This window comes from Ptychodera flava, unplaced genomic scaffold (genome assembly GCF_041260155.1).
Source record: "Ptychodera flava strain L36383 unplaced genomic scaffold, AS_Pfla_20210202 Scaffold_57__1_contigs__length_852473_pilon, whole genome shotgun sequence".
NCBI lineage: Eukaryota > Metazoa > Hemichordata > Enteropneusta > Ptychoderidae > Ptychodera > Ptychodera flava.
Window position 1 is genome coordinate 563,193 of NW_027248379.1, and position 19,958 is coordinate 583,150.

The 19,958-nt window shown below is 36.1% G+C and overlaps 1 protein-coding gene across 1 annotated transcript; it reads left to right on the forward strand.

Moving 5' to 3' along the window:
• Window positions 1–908: 908 nt before the first annotated feature.
• On the forward strand, window positions 909–17,927 carry LOC139128521 (tax1-binding protein 1 homolog B-like). Its single transcript, XM_070694287.1, has 13 exons — window positions 909–1,049; window positions 4,648–4,759; window positions 5,178–5,354; window positions 6,208–6,548; window positions 7,099–7,336; window positions 8,017–8,207; window positions 8,648–8,785; window positions 10,329–10,457; window positions 11,058–11,418; window positions 11,965–12,140; window positions 13,002–13,151; window positions 13,867–14,564; window positions 16,184–17,927. Exons 2-13 carry the CDS (start codon window positions 4,651–4,653, stop codon window positions 16,422–16,424), a joined length of 2,949 nt encoding a protein of 982 aa, XP_070550388.1. The 5' UTR covers window positions 909–1,049; window positions 4,648–4,650; the 3' UTR covers window positions 16,425–17,927.
• The last annotated feature ends 2,031 nt before the right edge of the window (window positions 17,928–19,958 follow it).

Genomic DNA, 19,958 nt, shown 5'->3' on the forward strand with positions numbered 1-19,958 from the left:
ATATATATATATATATATTCGACCGGTGTTAAAAAGGGAATCTAGATTTTATTTAATACAAAACATTTGTAATGAGAATTTAAAAATTGAACACAATATTATCGCAAACAGAAAGAATAAATTTAATACTCATTAAGAAATGGGGAAGTTTTTGGATTCTTGTAACATAGAACCGATTTAAAGGCTGATAAGCTTATGTAATTAATTATAATTTCATGACTGAATTATAGCTTTTCAGAGTCCTATTAATTTATGTAATTTTTGGTGATACTGACTCCAATGAAATCATTTTAAAATATGATAACTAGAAAAAATAAAAAGTCTAACCATCTCAAACTTTCTCTCGAAAAATTTTATCCCTGCCTCTTCCAAGACGTCAACGCCAAATGATTTCCACCGACCGACCTCCACGTAAAAATGAAGTTTCCCAACTTCCATTGAAGTAGTGTTGAAAAATAGATATATGTCAATACTAGAGTCAAATATCCCTGAATTGGAACATTTATTTTTTACATCCTTTCCCGGTATCGGGGATATCGAAGTGATAGGCCTAATCCAGGAAAATCAATGCGAGAATTCCTGTCACGGATAAGCTAACTCAGTCTGAACAGGTCGGTCTGTGCATAGACTAATGTCGAAGATATTCCCTTACGGACGGAAATAAAACTAATTTGATTTGTGGTATTTTCATCAAAATGCTCGAATTTCATTTACCTCTAAGCACGTGAATTTATGGGATCTTCAAAAAAAACAACCAAATAACTAAATAAATAAAGAAAGAAATGAATAATAAATTTAAAGTCTGAATTTACTTTATTACGTTGATACTTGCGGCATTGCACTGTGAACGTCGTACGTCATTACTGACTGTAACTGTATTAATTTACCTGTTTCTGAAGTGACGTCATTCCTAAATAAAACAGCGACGTCACACCGAACAACGCACCATCATACGTGACTGAATCACACTAACTTTTAAATTTGGAAGGATATGAAACGGCTTTTTCAATGCTATACCTGCTAGATCAGCTGTTAGGAGCATAACACAGGTTAGTATCGCAGGCTATCACTATTTTATGCGACGTAAAACGAAACATAAAGGCGTTAAAGTCTAGGCGCAGGCAATGTTTACATCGTCGGTCACATACAAGATGGCCGATTTTCAAAAACTCTAGTTTCATTTTGATATTCGCAATATTTCTAACAAAATATCAAGTCCTGTTTGACACACTTTGACTGAAGGGAAAGATACATGTAAGTTCCACGTATACAGATCGACCAGTATGCAGGTATGTCTGTCGTTTCTCCTTTGTTATGGGTGAATCAGTTGCTGTACTTCGGGATGTAACTTGTTGGCCATATTTATTACATCTACTGTTTCCTGTTAAGGCAGTGCGCGCCTCGAAAATGAAAGACTTAAACCTATGCTCAAACTTTCCGTTAGGAAAATTTGAATCTTTTCCTTTTGACATCAAAAATAAAAATCAGAGTTATCGCGCTAAATTTGGTACTAAAGATATAAATTACCCAATATTTACCAACACTTCAAATTCAACATGGCCGCCATGCATGTGTTAAGCCTGTGGGCTAAATAAATAATCGATTTTCTAACGAAAACTTATCTGCTCAATGAGCTCCAAAATCAGGCCCAACAAGTTGTAGACCAAAAACTAGTATAAAAGTTTGAACCGGAATATCTATCCCAAAGGTGCATTCTTACTGAATGTGACGGTGTGTGTATATCTGTGGTATCACTTGTCACATATACTGTCCTAATGGAAAGTTATACTCTGCTACTCAATGTGGAAATTTCCTTTCATTCAGTAAACTGATCTGTTTGGCAATCTTATCTTACACCAGTCTCTCTCAATACCACATTTACATTTTATCAATTCACAACAGGAATTCTCATACAACAGGTTTGTTCCCAGGCAGTTGATTGGCAGGCCATGACAACAAGACTTCACATGCACCGTGCATAGGTGTCATTCTGAACCAGTTTGCAGTGATATTACTGTCTTTCATTCAAGCATTACAGATATGCAAAGACCACATTTTTCATGGTCAAAACATATCTGATAGTGACATCATCATGTATCCTACTGTAACAAGTTAGATACTGTTTCACTGCAGTTCCGTAGTCATTACAAATGCATTGAATTGTCTATGTTTACATTGTAATGATTTAATGAGGTGAATGGTAGGGTAGGGCAACAATTCACAACAATCAATGTTACAGATATTTGGCTGATGTTCCATTAAATGCTATATGGTTATGAACGCTAAACAACACTGCATTAGTTAAAAGTGTTTTCTTGCCAAATTTTTTGCTTACATGTTTGAAGTGTTTGTGACATATAACTGGTGATTCATACATTATTTTGAGGAAAACATTCATGTTGATCTGGTGTTTCAACTTCATTATCATCAAATTCCATGTACTCAGTGTAAGTCACACATTTTTTGATGACATATCTATGGGACATTGCATCACCAACATAGGTGTACCTTCAACTGTACACAGATTGACAAAGGTATAATTATCATGAATCAGCAAGTCATATTGACAATGATAATATAAAATATAAATGTCAGGTACAAGTATTTTCAAAACAGAACCAATCAAAGTCATATCAACATTTAATAATGTCAGTTTCACTTTAGAAATAGATTCCATGATTCTTCCTCCGTACAATTGGCAGGATAAGGAACTTACATGACAATGGTAGGATTTAAATTCACTGTTTCTGCCAGTAAAACAATAGATTCTCTTATTATTTAATACATTAACTTGGATTTAGCAGTTTTTTGTTTCGGCAAGAATTGTGAAATTAAATCTCAGTGAATAACTAATGCTTTTACAGTACTTGTCATTATGTCTTACATTTATGGACAACCAATGATATGGTTGCTTAATTTGTAATCAGTCTTTCCATCGCTGTAAACATGAGTTTTCTTTTCTTCTGAGACAGGTCATTGTCTACTGTACACAACACAGTTACTGATTTGACCAGTCTGTGATCACCTTCATTAATAGAGTCACATTTATTTGATCAAGTTGAGTCATCAGTTCAGTGGCATTCAGCAAAACATAATTGGAAAAGATCAACAACAGGGAAAAGTTCAGCATTGCATAGTTTGAAAGGGTAAACAACAAGGGCATTTCACAACATTCCGCTGGCTTATAGTCCAGAATATTCTAAATATCTAAATCTGATATTATTTATAGTATCATTGTATCAATATTAACCCTTTGAGCATCAAAGTCTATTTTTGTCCCCTTTATAAAATAAACCTCAGTCAATTTTTCTCAGATTTTTGCCAAAATTTTGAGAAAAAACTGTAGCAAATGAAATGTGATGTCCATTTGGTCCAAAATTATCAAAAAATTACAGAAAGAATCATAAAAATTGGTAAAATTTTTCACTAAAATTTTGGCGGCAGAAAATCATAGCACTCAAAGGGTTTTAAATACACTCTGTAGTCAACTAACCTTTGACCTTGACTAACAGCTTGTGGTTTGTGCAGTAGGGATTGACTAGAGAGGAAATAGCTTAGCCTTGTGATTTAGAATTATTAATTGTTACTAAAACTATTTAGATTGTTGAATAAAGTCAGTGCATCCTTGAAGTCCAAATGATATACCAATGAGGCAAGATGTTTTCCATGATAAATTTTCACACTATGAATATTAAAATAATATCAGGATAATCTGAAGAAAGTTCTGTAGTTCCTCAAATTGACTCAAACTTTTCAAGGCCCTGATAGAGGGCACACTAATAATAATAATGGCTGTTATTGTGCTATGGCTTGTAAATTTAAAGATTGTGAACACATAGGTGTACATTCCTCCAAGCGCTGTGATTGGCTGATTGGTTGTACTAGTAAATGCAAAGGTGTACATACCTACATGATGACAAGGCTAACAAGTGTTTGTCGATAAATCAATCACTCACTCACAGTGTAAATATAATGCAAACACAATACAAGTCTCTCCATTGCTGCGGACTTTGTCCCAATGAAGAACCACAGAGATCAGCTGTCACTGTGTGTACAGTGACATCATGTTTTATTGAACAGGAAACGTTGCCCTTATGCTTGAAGTTAGTTGACTAATACACATAAATCAGCTCAATGAAATCCCACAGAAAATGTTGAGCAAGAATGAAGTCTCTTAGTTTTGTAGTCAATCAGAATCTAGATCCCATTGATCTGATCATGGGTCAAACAACAAGTGAGGTGTTTGAAAAGTTACGATTATAGAACCAAGAGTGTTTAAACAGTCACTAAATTTACTGAGAAATAAATTGGGCAGATCTGCATGTAGCCGCTCACCAAGAGTGTTTTAACAGTTCCTATACTATTGCAGTATGGTAGACCACTCAGTGCCTAAACAGTTGTACTAATGTAACATTAAACTGTGCAGAGCAACCAAAATATGATGTAGATTTTCTCACAGCCAGGTCACCAGCGAGGGACTGTGAGAGAGTCTTAATATGATGTACATGTACCTAAGTAATACTGCAGTAAATCTTAGACCATGGAACTGTGAATAAACTTTATAAACCCTAGTTAGGGGTGGTGCAGTCTAATCTGAAATAATGTGACCAATGACTCATTCACTATCATTGATTCTAATTCTTTCAGAGCATGGACTCCCAAGAAGTGTTTCTGGATACAGACAAACTTGAAGCAAAGCTGAACAGATCTGACTTTGCACAAGTAATATTTCAAAATGTTGCTGAAACTTACCCCCCAAGTAAGTGATCATTATGTTTCCTGAGAATTGTCCAACATACTACATGCTATATATATACCATGACAGATCACAGGATACAGAAGTGTACATACATGTATTTTTTGACTTGTTCTGATAATATGGTAATGTCACAGAGTTATGACCAAAGATCAGAACTGCATACAGATATGCTTAATCTGTTGTCGTTGTCTCTTGTGTCACATGATTTACCACTGCCTTGAGTGAAAAGACTGAATTTATTACACTTTGTAAAAATCCAAGAATACATTTGTTATGATTTGACATAACGAGACCTAGCAGAGCCATGGCGCTGGTCTTCAGTTGTTTTATAGACCATATTTCCTCATGAAATAAACTTACCTGTTTGTGTTACTGTATCTGTTGAATTATTGAAATGCTTATTCTCCGTTTTCACCAGATGCCCATGTAGAATGTCACTACACATTGACTGCAAGCATTCAGCCAAATTCCAGGGATTGGGTTGGTTTGTATAAAGTAGGATGGACATCAAGCCGAGACTATCATACATTCAACTATGCACCAGTTCCAACCCAACAACCTGGCAAAGAAATGGAAACAAGTGTCTTGTTTTCATGTAAGTTACTTTTATTGTTTTGTTAAGTATTTGTTTAAAAATCTCTTGTTTATTCAGGGTCTGCAAATCACAAAATTACATGTTACACTTCATGATATCAGTAATTAAATTTTCAGCAGAATTATAAAGATAAATTGCGTAAATGTAAACTACTGTGGTTCTATGTAGAATAGTCATGCATTTGAATCTAATCATTTTGTAATTGGATGTGAAACAGACAGTGACGCAATTAGATTTATTGGAAAATACCAAAGTTGTATCGATAAGTCACAACCGATCACTGCAAGGTGAAAAGCTGTTGTTGAATCAGTGTAGAACACAGAACATCAAGTGTCGCCATGATATCTCAGATTGTGGCCTTCTAATGCAGTTTTGCCAGTGCTGATGACATTCCAAATCTACACCATGAAGCTAGGTACTACGTTTGGGTTTACAAAGTCACATACACACCAAGAGCACATGGTTATGCAGTGTTTTTAGGTTTAGAAAGCCTCAAACAAACTTAAGACATATTAGACAAGTGATGTGAAATGATGCTGAATTTTGACATAGAGGGCGCTGTTCAGAGTAAAGTCAACATAGTCAAGAGGTATGTTCCCGATGAAATTAAATTGAAAGCAATTTGAATATATGTCTCTAAGAATTCGATCGAGAACAAAGGTTTGCAAGTTATGAATAAGAAAGGTACATACTTACAACAATAAGTGTTCCATGTCAAGAAATATGTCCGTTTAAATTGGATATCCCTGAGTAGATTCAAAATGAAACAGATATCTGAGAGAGACAGACAGACAGACAGAGATTCAGAGCTTGTTTTTAAGTCGTTAAACTGTATTAATTTTTCACTTCCTAGCTTACTATCTTCCCAAAGAAGATGGAGAATTCTATCAGTTTGTGTATGTGAATAGAAGTGGTGAAGTTAAAGGTGCCAGTACACCATTCCAGTTTAAGACCCCCTCAGCTGATGATTTTATTGAGATAGAAGACGAAAATACAGACATGTTGCTAATCAAGACAAAGACAGCATTCTGTGAGGAAAGACTGACTCAAGCCAACGAGGAAAATGCTAGACTGATCAGGCAGCTGAGAAAACTAGAAGATGACTTGAAAGGATTAACACAAACCAAAGAGAGTTTGGAAAAGGATATTGAAGAGCAGAAGAAAAACTATACACAGTTAGAGGGTTGGTATAAGGTGAGAATAGAAACACTTCAAACTTTTTGTAAACAGATACAATGTATCTATGATATAAGATACAGAGTATCTATGTGGTAATACACAGTGTATCTATGTTATATAATTAAGCAATAAAGCACACCCAGCGATGGTATACCACTCGGTTTTGACCAGTTCACGACATATATGGACGAGCATTAGCGAGTGCATATATGAAGTGAAGTGGTCAAAATCTCATGGGATACCATCACTGGGTGTGATTTATTGCTATTATATCATAACAGTATATTGAATTTCTGGCATGGAATGTCAAAAAAGGATTTTGCTTTCGCTGAGAGCTCAGGCGTGTGCCAACCTTGTTATATCCCGAATATACCACGGTTGTTTCATTGCTCAACCAATCAGATGACTGCATTGGCACCATCAATATACTGGTATGATGTAATGATGTATCTATGTACAACACCAGACTTTGTCCAGTTTGTATTCCAAGGATTTTCAATTAATTTGACCTTCTTGAGTTCAATTCGGATTCCTGACAAATAGTGTTCTGTTGTTGTGATCACAGAAAGCGTTGAGTAATGGTGGTGACATGGAACAGAAAAAATGTGTGGCAGAAAGAGCACTGAAGAAAAGTCAAGAAGTGATACAAACTCTGACAGAGGAGAAAGAAAAGTTGGAACTGACCGTCACTGAGGTCAAAGGTGAAATGGATGAATATCAAGACCGTGTTAAGGAATTGACCATTGTGATTTCTGAGTTGGAAAAAAAGATACAAGATTGTCAGACAGAAACTGATACATACAAGTATGTTTAAGGTAGTATGCACCTCGAAAGTAAAAGACTTAAACTTTTTCTCTAACTTTCCTCAAGGAATCTTTTAAACATTCTCTTTCAAAATCAAGAATAAAATTGGGGTCACCGTGCAAATTTTGGTACTAGAGAAACAAATTACCCAAGATTTACAGATATTAGATATTCAAAATGGGCCGCCATCCCTGTGTTAACTCTATGGAGAAAAATCAAAATTTTTGAATTTCGAAAACTAAGCCGGTGAAAAGTTTTCTTACACCAAGAGCTTTAAAATGACCCCCACATGGGGTATATCAGAAGAGAATTGTAAAAGTTTGAGAATCCGAACGTCTGTCCCCGAGGTGCCTTCTACCTTAAAACAACGTTGATGTGTGTGTGACCCTTGCATACAAAGTATATTTAACACCTGTGTGTTCATGTGTGTGTAAAACTTACATTAAAATATACATATGAATTTCCAGTGAGTTGAAAACAATTTATAGTCCAGAACTCTGGAATACTGTAGCTTGTCAGATTACCATAATAGTTGGCAAATAGAGCTGAAAAAGCCAGAATTTTGGTATTATTATTCATTTCAGTTGATAAGTTTTCAAAGTTATACATTGATCAGAACTAAGAAAGAATGTTGTACAAAATAAACACTTAGACACATATTTTACGATTGTTGAAATTCAGGAACACTTCCAGACTGCGGAAGGAGAAAACATGAAATTGAAGGAAGAGATTGTTACACTGAGAGAGCAACTGTCACAGACTGACTCTACTCTGGTGAAAAGCAAGGAAGAAAGTCAACTTTTGTATTCCAGAATTGATGAAGAAAAGAAGAAGTTTGAAAGACAACTGCATGTCACTGAGGCAGACAAGGTAATCAGTGAAATTATCAAATTCTATACTTAGTTACAACTGAACATAAAAATGTACATATAGGATACAATTTTCATTCTATGGCAATATAGCACATACCGTATGTTAACAGATGTTGTAATTTTTGTGATCTTTGGATTTATTAAACTTTACAACTTTTGGTTGTTTTTCCTGCCATGTGACATTTTGAAAAACCTTGACATGTTGACCATGTACGAAAACCAGAAATATTTCATGAATCCCACTGGAAAAGTAACACAGAAATGAATCTGTACAATTGGAATATCAGCATGCATGTAACAGATTGCTATGACAAAATGTAATTATATAGATGACTGTCAGTTTGTTTGGTCCGTGTATATTGGATTCACAATTGAGAGTGTTTATGACACAGATGTTTATATCAGAACTGAGTGTTTGATTGTTGTCTTTCATATCAGACACACATGAGAGCTCTGGAAGACAAGTTGAAGAATTCGGATGACAAAATTGCTGCTTTAGAAGACACCAAGAAACTACTGACAGAGGAAATAGACACTTTGAAACAAGTACAGGAGAATATGTCAAGAACTTTGGAGGTTTGTCTTACTTTACCGTACATTTGTTGAATGAAAATATTTCTCTGCTTTTATAACTTTTTAGGTTTGTATTGGCTTTACATTGGTTGAATGAAAATATTGCTATGTATCCTATAGCCATGGTTAGAGAACCCATTGTGTTCATCATGCAATCCTTACGTTATTGCTATGTATCGTATAGCCTTGGTTACAGAACCCATTGTGTTCACCATGCAATCCTTACGTTATTGCTATGTATCCTATAGCCATGGTTAGAGAACCCATTTGTGTTCACCATGCAATCCTTACGTTATTGCTATGTATCCTATAGCCATGGTTACAGAACCCATTGTGTTCACTATGCAATCCTTACGTCATTGCTATGTATCCTATAGCCATGGTTAGAGAACCCATTGTGTTCACCATGCAATCCTTACTCATTGCTATGTATCCTATAGCCATGGTTAGAGAACCCATTTGTGTTCACCATGCAATCCTTACGTTATTGCTATGTATCCTATAGCCATGGTTAGAGAACCCATTTGTGTTCACCATGCAATCCTTACGTCATTGCTATGTATCCTAGCCATGGTTAGAGAACCCATTGTGTTCACCATGCAATCCTTACGTCATTGCTATGTATCCTATAGCCATGGTTAGAACCCATTGTGTTCACCATGCAATCCTTACGTTATTGCTAGTATCCTATAGCCATGGTTACAGAACCCATTGTGTTCACCATGCAATCCTTACGTAATTGCTATGTATCCTATAGCCATGGTTAGAGAACCCATTGTGTTCACCATGCAATCCTTACGTTATTGCTATGTATCCTATAGCCATGGTTACAGAACCCATTGTATTCACTATGCAATCCTTACGTTATTGCTATGTATCCTATAGCCATGGTTACAGAACCCATTGTGTTCACCATGCAATCCTTACGTTATTGCTATGTATCCTATAGCCATGGTTAGAGAACCCATTTGTGTTCACCATGCAATCCTTACGTTATTGCTATGTATCCTATAGCCATGGTTACAGAACCCATTGTGTTCACCATGCAATCCTTACGTTATTGCTATGTATCCTATAGCCATGGTTAGAGAACCCATTTGTGTTCACCATGCAATCCTTACGTTATTGCTATGTATCCTATAGCCATGGTTAGAGAACCCATTTGTGTTCACCATGCAATCCTTACGTTATTGCTATGTTTCCTATAGCCATGGTTACCGAACCCATTGTGTTCACCATGCAATCCTTACGTTATTGCTATGTTTCCTATAGCCATGGTTAGAGAACCCATTGTGTTCACCATGCAATCCTTACGTTGGCAAATTCAGTTGTGACCAATAATGTTCAACTTGACACTCATAAATTCAACTGTAGGTACTTCAACATGAGTTTGGGAATAGAACAACAAACTTTATTTCACAGTTAGAAAAACAGTGAAAAGTACATGGAAAGGGTACAGCTTATGGAGTGGTCTTGGATTTTATGAGATAGAAATGGTATTCTACTGTGATGAATTTATCCTAGATGTAAACTGTTTTCATTTCAGATGAAAAGCACGGAAGCTGACAATTTGAAAACTGGATATCAGAAATTACAGAAGAGGTCTGAACAAACAAAATTGGAATTAAAAGAAGAAATCAAAGCAATGAGAGATGCAATGACTCAGTTAGATCAGGTAATATTATCATTTCAAATGGCTAGTTGATGTGACAGGAAATTTCACAAAGTATTCAAATGTTGTGAATTGTAACTCAATGTAAACAAGCATGGTAGCTCTTTTCTATGATTTATGAAAATGTCATGGCTCATCGTGAATGCAATTTTCTAACAAATAAGGTGTAAGACAAGGTGTAAGATTCTTGTTGAGAGAAAAGTAAAGAAACAGTGGGTGATTTAATAGTGGTGAAGTTTGTGATGTATTGGGTCAGATATCCCTGGATGTCCATCATTGGATATTTCATAGCTACCTATAGTGTTAGGGTTAGGATACCGAGTGGTTGACTGTCATACAAATGATCGTTCAAGTCAGCATTAATACAGAGGTTTAATTTTCAGTGATGTATGACACAGGGTGCCTTGACAAACATACCCCTTAGTTTACTATTCAGTTTTAATATGGCATATGTTAGGGCCAAGTAATGCTAAATCATGCTAGGGAGTCCTTAAGAGATAGTACTTCATATGGAGTAAATTTTATTTGATTAGATGTGCATTGTCATTGATAGATGACATCAGGAGTTTTCAAAAATATCTTGTTTGAAATATTTGATTACAGGAGAAGATGAAGCTGGTGAAAGAGATTCACAGACTTGATGCAGAACAGGAAGGTCCTCTGTTTGCTTTGCAACAAGTCAACAAACATCTCAAAGATAAACATGATAAACTGTACAAGAAGTATGAAGACCTGGTGAAACAGAGAGATGACTTGGTGAAGAAACATGTCAGCACAGATCAGGAGAGAAGTGATTTACAGCGTGAAGTGGAAGACCTCAGAGAACGGTTAGACATGGGAGCCGCTGCCTGGACTGAGAAATACAAAGAGTGTAAGAAACTAGAAACAAAAGTTAAAAAGTTGAGAAAGAATTCATCATCTTCAGGAAATATGGGAAAACAACAATCAGCTGATGAGGATATTGGTGAGTGTTGTATGTTTTCGTAATTGTGTTGCAATGATTTCTGAGTTTGAGGTAATGGTTTTGACCCAAGTTTTGGTCTCAAAATTTGAAATAAGCATGGTTATCAGTAGAACTTTCCGAGAGTCCATGGCATTGTATGTTGAATGTGAAAGGTCATGAACAGGAGGAAAGGTCACTGCAGATGGTTGTCATGGCAACAGTTCTATAATTCACAGGGAAAACAATGTTTATGGACATTAGACACAGATATGTAGACACAGATGTTTGCTGTTGTATCATGTCACAGTTTGTCATCTGCCTGTTCATAACACACAGATGACAGATATTGCTACCATTTTACATTCACATCAAAGAGATCCATTGTAGATTGCATAAAAAGCATTCAGCAGGATTTATGTGATGTTCAAGTCTACTTTTAACTAAAATTACCCAGATAATCTGTCAGATTATAGATTATAAAAGTATTATCTTCACCATGTTATAGTATCAGTTCATGAGACAGGGTAAATCAATAAATCAATTATTGTGTTTTATTCCTGACTGTAGTTCAAGAACAGCCACAGATGACAGCAAACAGAGAGAGAAGTGACTCTGGAACACAAATTGCAGAGAAGGATCAACACATTGCATTTGACAGTGTACTTCATACACAGCTGAGTGACTTAGAGAAAGAACTTATGGACAGAGAACAGAAATGTCAGAAATACAAGAAACTTTACCAGGTGAGTATCTGTGTATAAATGGTTTCTGTGCACCAGATGTTGTGTGTTCAGATACCTGATTGGATCATTGCCAGTGTAAGCACAATCAGGTTGAGTGAAACTAGATTAATTAATCTTCAAAGACACTTTCCTAATCAGAACAGTGCATAACAGAAGATGGAATCTACAGTATCACATAGCAGAATATAACATGTCTCATGGCAGAATATAACATGTTACATTGCAGAATATAGTATGTTACATTGCAGAATAAAGCTTGTTACATGGTAAAATATAGCTTGTTACATTGCAGAATATAGCTTGTTAAATGGTAAATATAGCATGTTATTTAAGCAGTAAAGCACACACCAGCGATGGTATACCACGAGATTTTGACCAGTTCACGACATATATGCACGAGCGATAGCGAGTGCATATATCAAGTGAACTGGTCAAAATCAAGTGGTTTACCGTCACTGGGTGTGATTTATAACTATTATATCATAACAGTATATTGAAATTCTGGTGTGGAATGTCAAAAACCGACTTTAACTCAATCTGAGAGCTCGCGCGCATGCCTGCCATGGTATATCGACAATATACATGTACCATGGTTGTTATCGCGTCTGGACCAATCAGATTGCAGCATTTCCACCATCAATATACTGGTATGATATAATAATCAGAATAACATGTATCACATGGCAGAATATGTAGCCTGTGACACGAGAAATTTAAAATCATAACGCCACAGAAAATGTAATTTTGATGTTATCAAATTGTAATTATCTATAAAGGACCCTATTTCCAAATATGTCCTTACTACTCAAGCTGATACAACATTGGACACAGTATAATTGATATTTTGTCATTGCATTGCAGGAAGAGAAAACCAAAGCTGAAGCTATGGAGACCAAACACTGTGAAAAAGTGACAGAACTGAAGAAAGCCTTGGATGATGAACGACAAAAATATCAAAATTTGATGAAGGAGTTGGAGGAAAGAAACAACCAACAGTGTCAAAGTTTACAGGTAAGGGTGTCGAGTAAGACAATTACTGTGATCAACACTGATATCGCATATATATGTATGTAATAGTAATTCAGTGAGCTCACAGCTACAGTATATATTAGATATATACTGAATCTTTACAGATAATTTAATGTTTAAACCGTATGTAATCATTTAAAGACTCCTGTAATAAAGGTATCTCTATGAGAAAATATTGAAACAAAAATACTAAAGAGATATTTTCCCTCATGGTGAAAGATGTGTATCACATGGAATATGATGTATTATGATATGGTATGATATGGCACACAGTGGAATTTGATGTGTCACATAGCAGAATACATTGTGTCATGCAGTACAATATATAGCATATCACACAGTATAATATAAAGTCTGACATGGCAGAATATAGTGTATCACATGGCAGGGTATGATATTTTGCGCAGCAGAATGTGATGTGTCACAAAGCAGAATATAGTGTATCATGCAGTAAAATACAGCTTGTCACACAGTAGAATATAAAGTATGACATGGCTGAATATCATGTATCACATGGCAGGATATAATATTTCACACAGCCGAATATGATGTGTCATATCAATATTAAAGTCAAAATGATCTGCAATAACAGAGATTTGTATTTATAGTATCAACACTGCCATGGTCAGTGTGAGCACAGAGATCGATCAACAAGTAGAATAGTCATTGATTTAGATTTGATGTATTTTATTGACAGGATGAAGTTCAACTGTTGAGGGAAGAGCTAGGAGTTGAAAGATCTGAGAGACAGAAAAAAGAAGAAGAGTATGTGAATTTACTTCGTCAGTTTGAAAACTCTGATGTATCTCTGCGTCCAGAGAGACCAGCTGCAGGAGACGTTGCTGCTGGACTGAGATTTCCAAATCCATACGAAGATGAAGCAAGAGAATTACGACGACAACATTTCAATGGAAACCCAGACCAAACAGACGGACTGAGTGGAGCAGTGCGTATGGCAAATGTAGGCGCACCACGACCACACCCAGCAGCTCCCCTGTTCAGACAGCCAATCAGAAACCAACCTCTTGGTCATCCCATGTTTGGAGGCAGACATGTCTTGCCACCACCGCCACCAACAAACACCACAGGGAGGCTACCACCACCCCCACCAAACACTACAGGGGTGTTACCACAGCCCAGGAACACTACAGGAAAGTTACCCCCGCCATTGGAGCCTGAAGTGTTGCCGTCAGCCAGACAAGCAGCAATCAGAAAGACAGCAGGGTTAAGAAACACTGGAACTAACGATGACCAGGCTATCTTACAAGAAGTGTTGGATGACGCCTCTTTGATGTCAAACATCGCTGGTACTGATGATGTGCGTATTAATGTTGGTTCAGAGAACAATGTGGCGCAATCAAACCAATCCATTGATGAGACAGTAATTGAAGACAGGTCAGTAACTACTCAAACATTGTCAACTTCTATTTCAATTGTCCATCCTGACCATGACATCTAAAGGAAAGTCATTCATTTCCAGTCCACCCTAAATTTGACAACTTGCTTTAATCATAGGCAAAGTTTGACTTGTGTAATTTGAAATAAGGCCAAAGTAAGTAAATTCTTTGTTTTGCATCCACGCATGCATAGGTTTTTGAGATTTTTTGCAGAAAAACACAAACTTTCCTTTTGAAAAGTGGCCATTGATGACTCTATTTTATCTCAAAAGCAAGTCATGGCTTTTAACTTTGCGGCCAAACTCTTCTTTGTGGCAGTCAGATGTCACTCATGAACCATTCGGTGATGTAAAACAGTACCCCTACACATTTACCCCAATTACACCAGATATTAAACAAGTACCAGCCTCTTACAGTGGACACATTAAACACACAATGAAGAAATCTAAAACTAATTAGAGGAAAGCAAACATCGATGATGAATGACTGTTTACTTTGATCCATTTGTCATGAAAATACAAACAGAGATCATAAAGTGTGTTACACTATGACAGGAGTATTCATGTTGTTTGAGAAAAATTGTCCTATAAAGGAAAACTGTTTTTGTGTTAAATTTTCTGTGTGTTTTTTACAGCCGCTTACCCACTGACCAAGTTTTAGTATTTTGAGTGGACGCAAAACAAAGAATTTACTTACTTTGGCCTAAATAGAAAGACAAAAATTGTTCTCTTTTTGATGAACAAAATTGGAATTTTATGGCAGAAAATGCAATTTAAATATGAATTGAAATCTCGTGTCAATTGTAAGATTGTCGGTAAGGTTAGTGGTTTTTGGAACCAACAAGGCTCCGTAAGAGTACATAGTCTAGTTTGACTGGCAACATGATTGGTGTGCCAGGGTATCTAGTCCAGTGTGCCTGGCAACATGATTGGTGTGCCAGGGTATCTAGTCCAGTGTGCCTGGCAACATGATTGGTGTGCCAGGGTATCTAGTCCAGTGTGCCTGGCAACATGATTGGTGTGCCAGGGTATCTAGTCCAGTGTGCCTGGCAACATGATTGATGTGCCAGGGTATCTAGTCCAGTGTGCCGGGCAACATGATTGTGTGCCAGGGTATCTAGTCCAGTGTGCCTGGCAACATGATCGGTGTGCCAGGGTATCTAGTCCAGTGTGCGTGGCAACATGATTGGTGTGCCAGGGTATCTAGTCCAGTGTGCCTGGCAACATGATTGGTGTGCCAGGGTACTAGTCCAGTGTGCCTGGCAACATGATTGGTGTGCCAGGGTATCTAGTCCAGTGTGCCTGGCAACATGATTGGTGTGCCAAGGGTTTTGAATCAACTAAAGGAAGCATTAGTTATCTAATATAATTGCGAGTGATTTCAGAAATATTACATCATATAGAAAGAGTAAAATTGACTCAAAATCTTAATTTGTAATATTTCAAAGTTCCAAGATTCACACTTGTTGGAAAAGAGTTTCATAAGATCAGCCCTTTTGGAATATTAAATTAGTCATGTGAATGGGAGTGAGATCAGGCAGATAGGGATAGTGATGTCTTGTACAACTTTGCTGTATTATTCCTCAATACTCAGGTACACTGTGTCTTTTACTTCCAGGGATGATGGTTTACAAGAATTCCATGATGCACCAGAATATCCGGAAGAGTCGGCAATGAAATGGTGCCCGGAATGTCATTTGTTATTTCCACCATCCTGTCCTCAAGATACCTTTGACCAGCATGTGGAGTCTCATTCCGGAAGAGTCTGTCCCATGTGTAAGGTTAAGTTTCCTAAAGATCCAGATGCACAGGAAAGTTTTGAACGCCACGTTCAGCAACACTTTGAACAAGATATGTAAATTTTAGAACACAAATACATTGATGATCTATTCAGACTAGATGATGTGTTTTAACTTCTTTAACTGATGTGGTATTCCAAATTACAAAAAATTCTCTACAAAACGGTATGATGTACCCTATTTGTATGGATATGCTTATAAACTTGTAAAGTTCTGCAAAATGAATATAACACATCAAAGCATGGTTTGCAAGCCAAGATATGTAGTCAAGATTTTTACAAAACATCACTCACTAAAGTTTTTCATCATTTTGTTCCGTATTGTTACACAATATGTGCATGTAATATAATTTATAATCAGGTAAGTACAAAGTGGGGTTTGATTTTAACAGCTTGAATTGCAGCGTGGTGATGATTCTATCAGCATGTATTATCAAATGAATCAATACTGTGCAGAGTAGTTTAACCGCAAAGTCTAAGTCAGCTGTATATGTATTATCTCTATATCTGCCAATAATAGGCCAACTGCTGTAACAAACCATTATTAATTTACATTATCGTTATCATTATTAATTTATTAATTTACAAGCATAATATTTTCAGTGTTAGAGGCAGTGTTTTCACAATGAATGCGTGTGTTTCACTAAAGTTAAAATGAATACTCTGCTACCAAAAGCAACCATGCTAGTACTAAACTGAGAGTCAGTGCATGGGTGAAGACTGTATCATAGATATGATTGTGTTTTACTGTGTGGTCTAGCAATATTTCTTACTTGCTAAAAACTAAACAGAGTCAAACAATCCAAGGTTTCTGCCACAATTCTTTTTGAGGTGACATTGTCGCCTCCAGCATGTTGTATGATTAAGTGTAAAGACAGAAATATCTGTGCTTCATGACAAACCACAATTTACATGGACATTGAAATTAATGTTTGGTACAAGTGATTCTCTTAAAAGCCGCAGTTTTACATGGAACTTTCAAATGTATGATGCGAATAGATGTATACATCTAATTAGGACAGGCAGTTGTCACTGTCTTGGACAGGCAGTTGTCACTGTCTTGAAGTTGTATTTTCTTTGTGAAATGTATTACTTTTCTGTTACTTTGTACATCATTGGTTGTGTTATCGGTTTCTCTTGGAGTTCAAATGTTTTTACTTTATGAATGGTATTAATTTCATTGAATAGAAAGATAATACTTGCTGCATTCAAACAGAATCAGAAGAAACAGTTTATTGATATTGCATCAACCAGTGAGAAGTAAAGATAAGAAATGTACAGCTTACCATGTTACACTATGTGATGGCTACCATGTTGCAGTGCGACTACCATGACACAGTGCTAGTTACCCTGTCACACAATGTGACAACTATTGTGTGACACTGACATGTCAAGCTATGTGACAACTACCGTGTCACTCTGTGTGACAGTTTAACAAGCTAAGCATGTATGGAAGTAAATTATTTGATAACTATCATCACTGTTATGATGTGGAATAAAGATTTTACTTGGTTTGTAAATTACTTCTTATTTAATCAGACTTAAATAAATCTTTACTAGCTTACCTGGTGTCGTTATTGTGAAATGTTTAGACTAAACTTTTTGAGGAAAGCTCTCATGAAAACATCCAATCAACATTTTGTTAATTGAATGACTGTATGAGTAATGTGAATGCAACCTTACTGTGGCTGCGGGTACATGTAAGGTGGAAATAAGTCAACTGACAATGTTTTAACACATTGGGAAAGAAGAAATGGTTCTGAGTATTGATGCATGCAGTAATTCTTGCATAACGTGAGCAAGGATTTAAAATCTTTATTTACAAAGATCATGGTCAGCTTGAATCAAAATGAAGACTATTGTAAAAGACTAGCATTCTTTTCTTATGTAGGAGCCTTAACTAAGAGCCCACGAAAATGATAGCAATGAGCGAGAATGTCTATAAACATACCACTGGGGGCGCTCTTTTCGCCAACAACTCAAAACGGACTTTCCCACACCAGAAAATTGATTCGCACTCAAACTAACATTTATTTAACACCTGCCAACAGGATTTTTGCGACCGAATGTTTTTAAGTAGCAAACATTTAGCTTAACGCTATTGTGGTGACTGAATTTATATATTGTATATCGGCAATAAATTTAGTTGAGATCTAGGGCAATGAATTTTTGTTGCAGATCAAGTTGGACAGTAAATTTATGGCAAATTTATATCATGGACCTGATGTTCACTTTGTTAGGATTCAGCAATTCTCTTCATGAATATGATGAAATGTATTCACATGATCGTTGAGGCAATTAAAAGGATTGTTATATCCGAGTTACAAAATTACAAAGCACAAAGAACTGTCATGCTTTGTTGTTAATGTAAAAACATGACTTTAGTTGTACCTTTGTAGATTTTTTTTGATATTGTATCATTTAAGGTACTCACAATTATTATAAGTAAACCATCACGAATTATTTGGTTTGGACACCTCTTCTACTTCCCCCTGGACCGGCCGACAACCGTAAGGGCAGACTCAGTGAGAGGCGACCGTTTACTTTTTGAACTGAACGCTGGGGGCGCTGTTCTGTCGCTTTTGAGGTGTACACGAATTTTCAGGGTAACTTGTAGAAAAAGCTAGGCAGTTTTAGGCAAAAAGAAAGCTTTTTCATTTTTATTTCATTCTTGATATAAAAAAGCGACGACACGATTATTAATTTGTTTGCATACTCATTTTTTTAGTTTTAAAATGGCTGGCCGCCATCAACATGCAAGATGAAAAACAAAAGATTCAATATTTTTTCCCTGTCAGTCAACCATTGTAACTACATTAAAAAATAAATAACAATTTTTCTCGAAATCTACTTTCCCTTAGTACGTCAGAAGAAACTTTGACCCTGGCTTGACAGATAAAGTGGTAAATATTCAGTCATTAGACAGAAAAGAAGAAAGATTTATTATAAATTCAGTAAATATTTCAGTACGATTTCACAAACATTTTATAGCTCTTTGACTACTTGGTTTAAGCCTAAGCCTTTAACGTTGGCCTACTCATAAATAAAAGATCGAAGTCATCAAAGAGGCCACACACATTTCCAAAGTCCTGATTAAAAGCTATGAAGTAAGTGTTAAAATTAATTTAAGCATATTTCTCCAGTGCAATTTCCAGTCATTATATATATATTCGCTATCCAAAGTACGTTAAATGTTTAACCCCCTTAAAATGTATATTTGCTCGTCGATCTAAATTTGCTTGTTAAAATTATTGTCCCATCCACGGAGGAAAATCTTCGTTTCCACAGAGTGAGCTTACAAATCTTGATGTTGTTATTTTTGCCTCTTATATTGCATAATACTTTGTTGTTGTTGTTGTTGTTGTTGTTGTTATTGTTCACGTGTTAACGTTGTTAATGTTGTTTAAAGTATATTGATTTTATAGCAAAATGAATTCATAGGATTCGAACCGGCTCTTCCAAATCGATGATTGTAATTACTGATCGCGGGTATCGATTACACTAAAGTCTATTTACAGCGTAGATATTGATAAATATTCCTTTACATTTTATGCAACGATATTGCTATGATTAAAACAAGCTTGACAGCCATAAC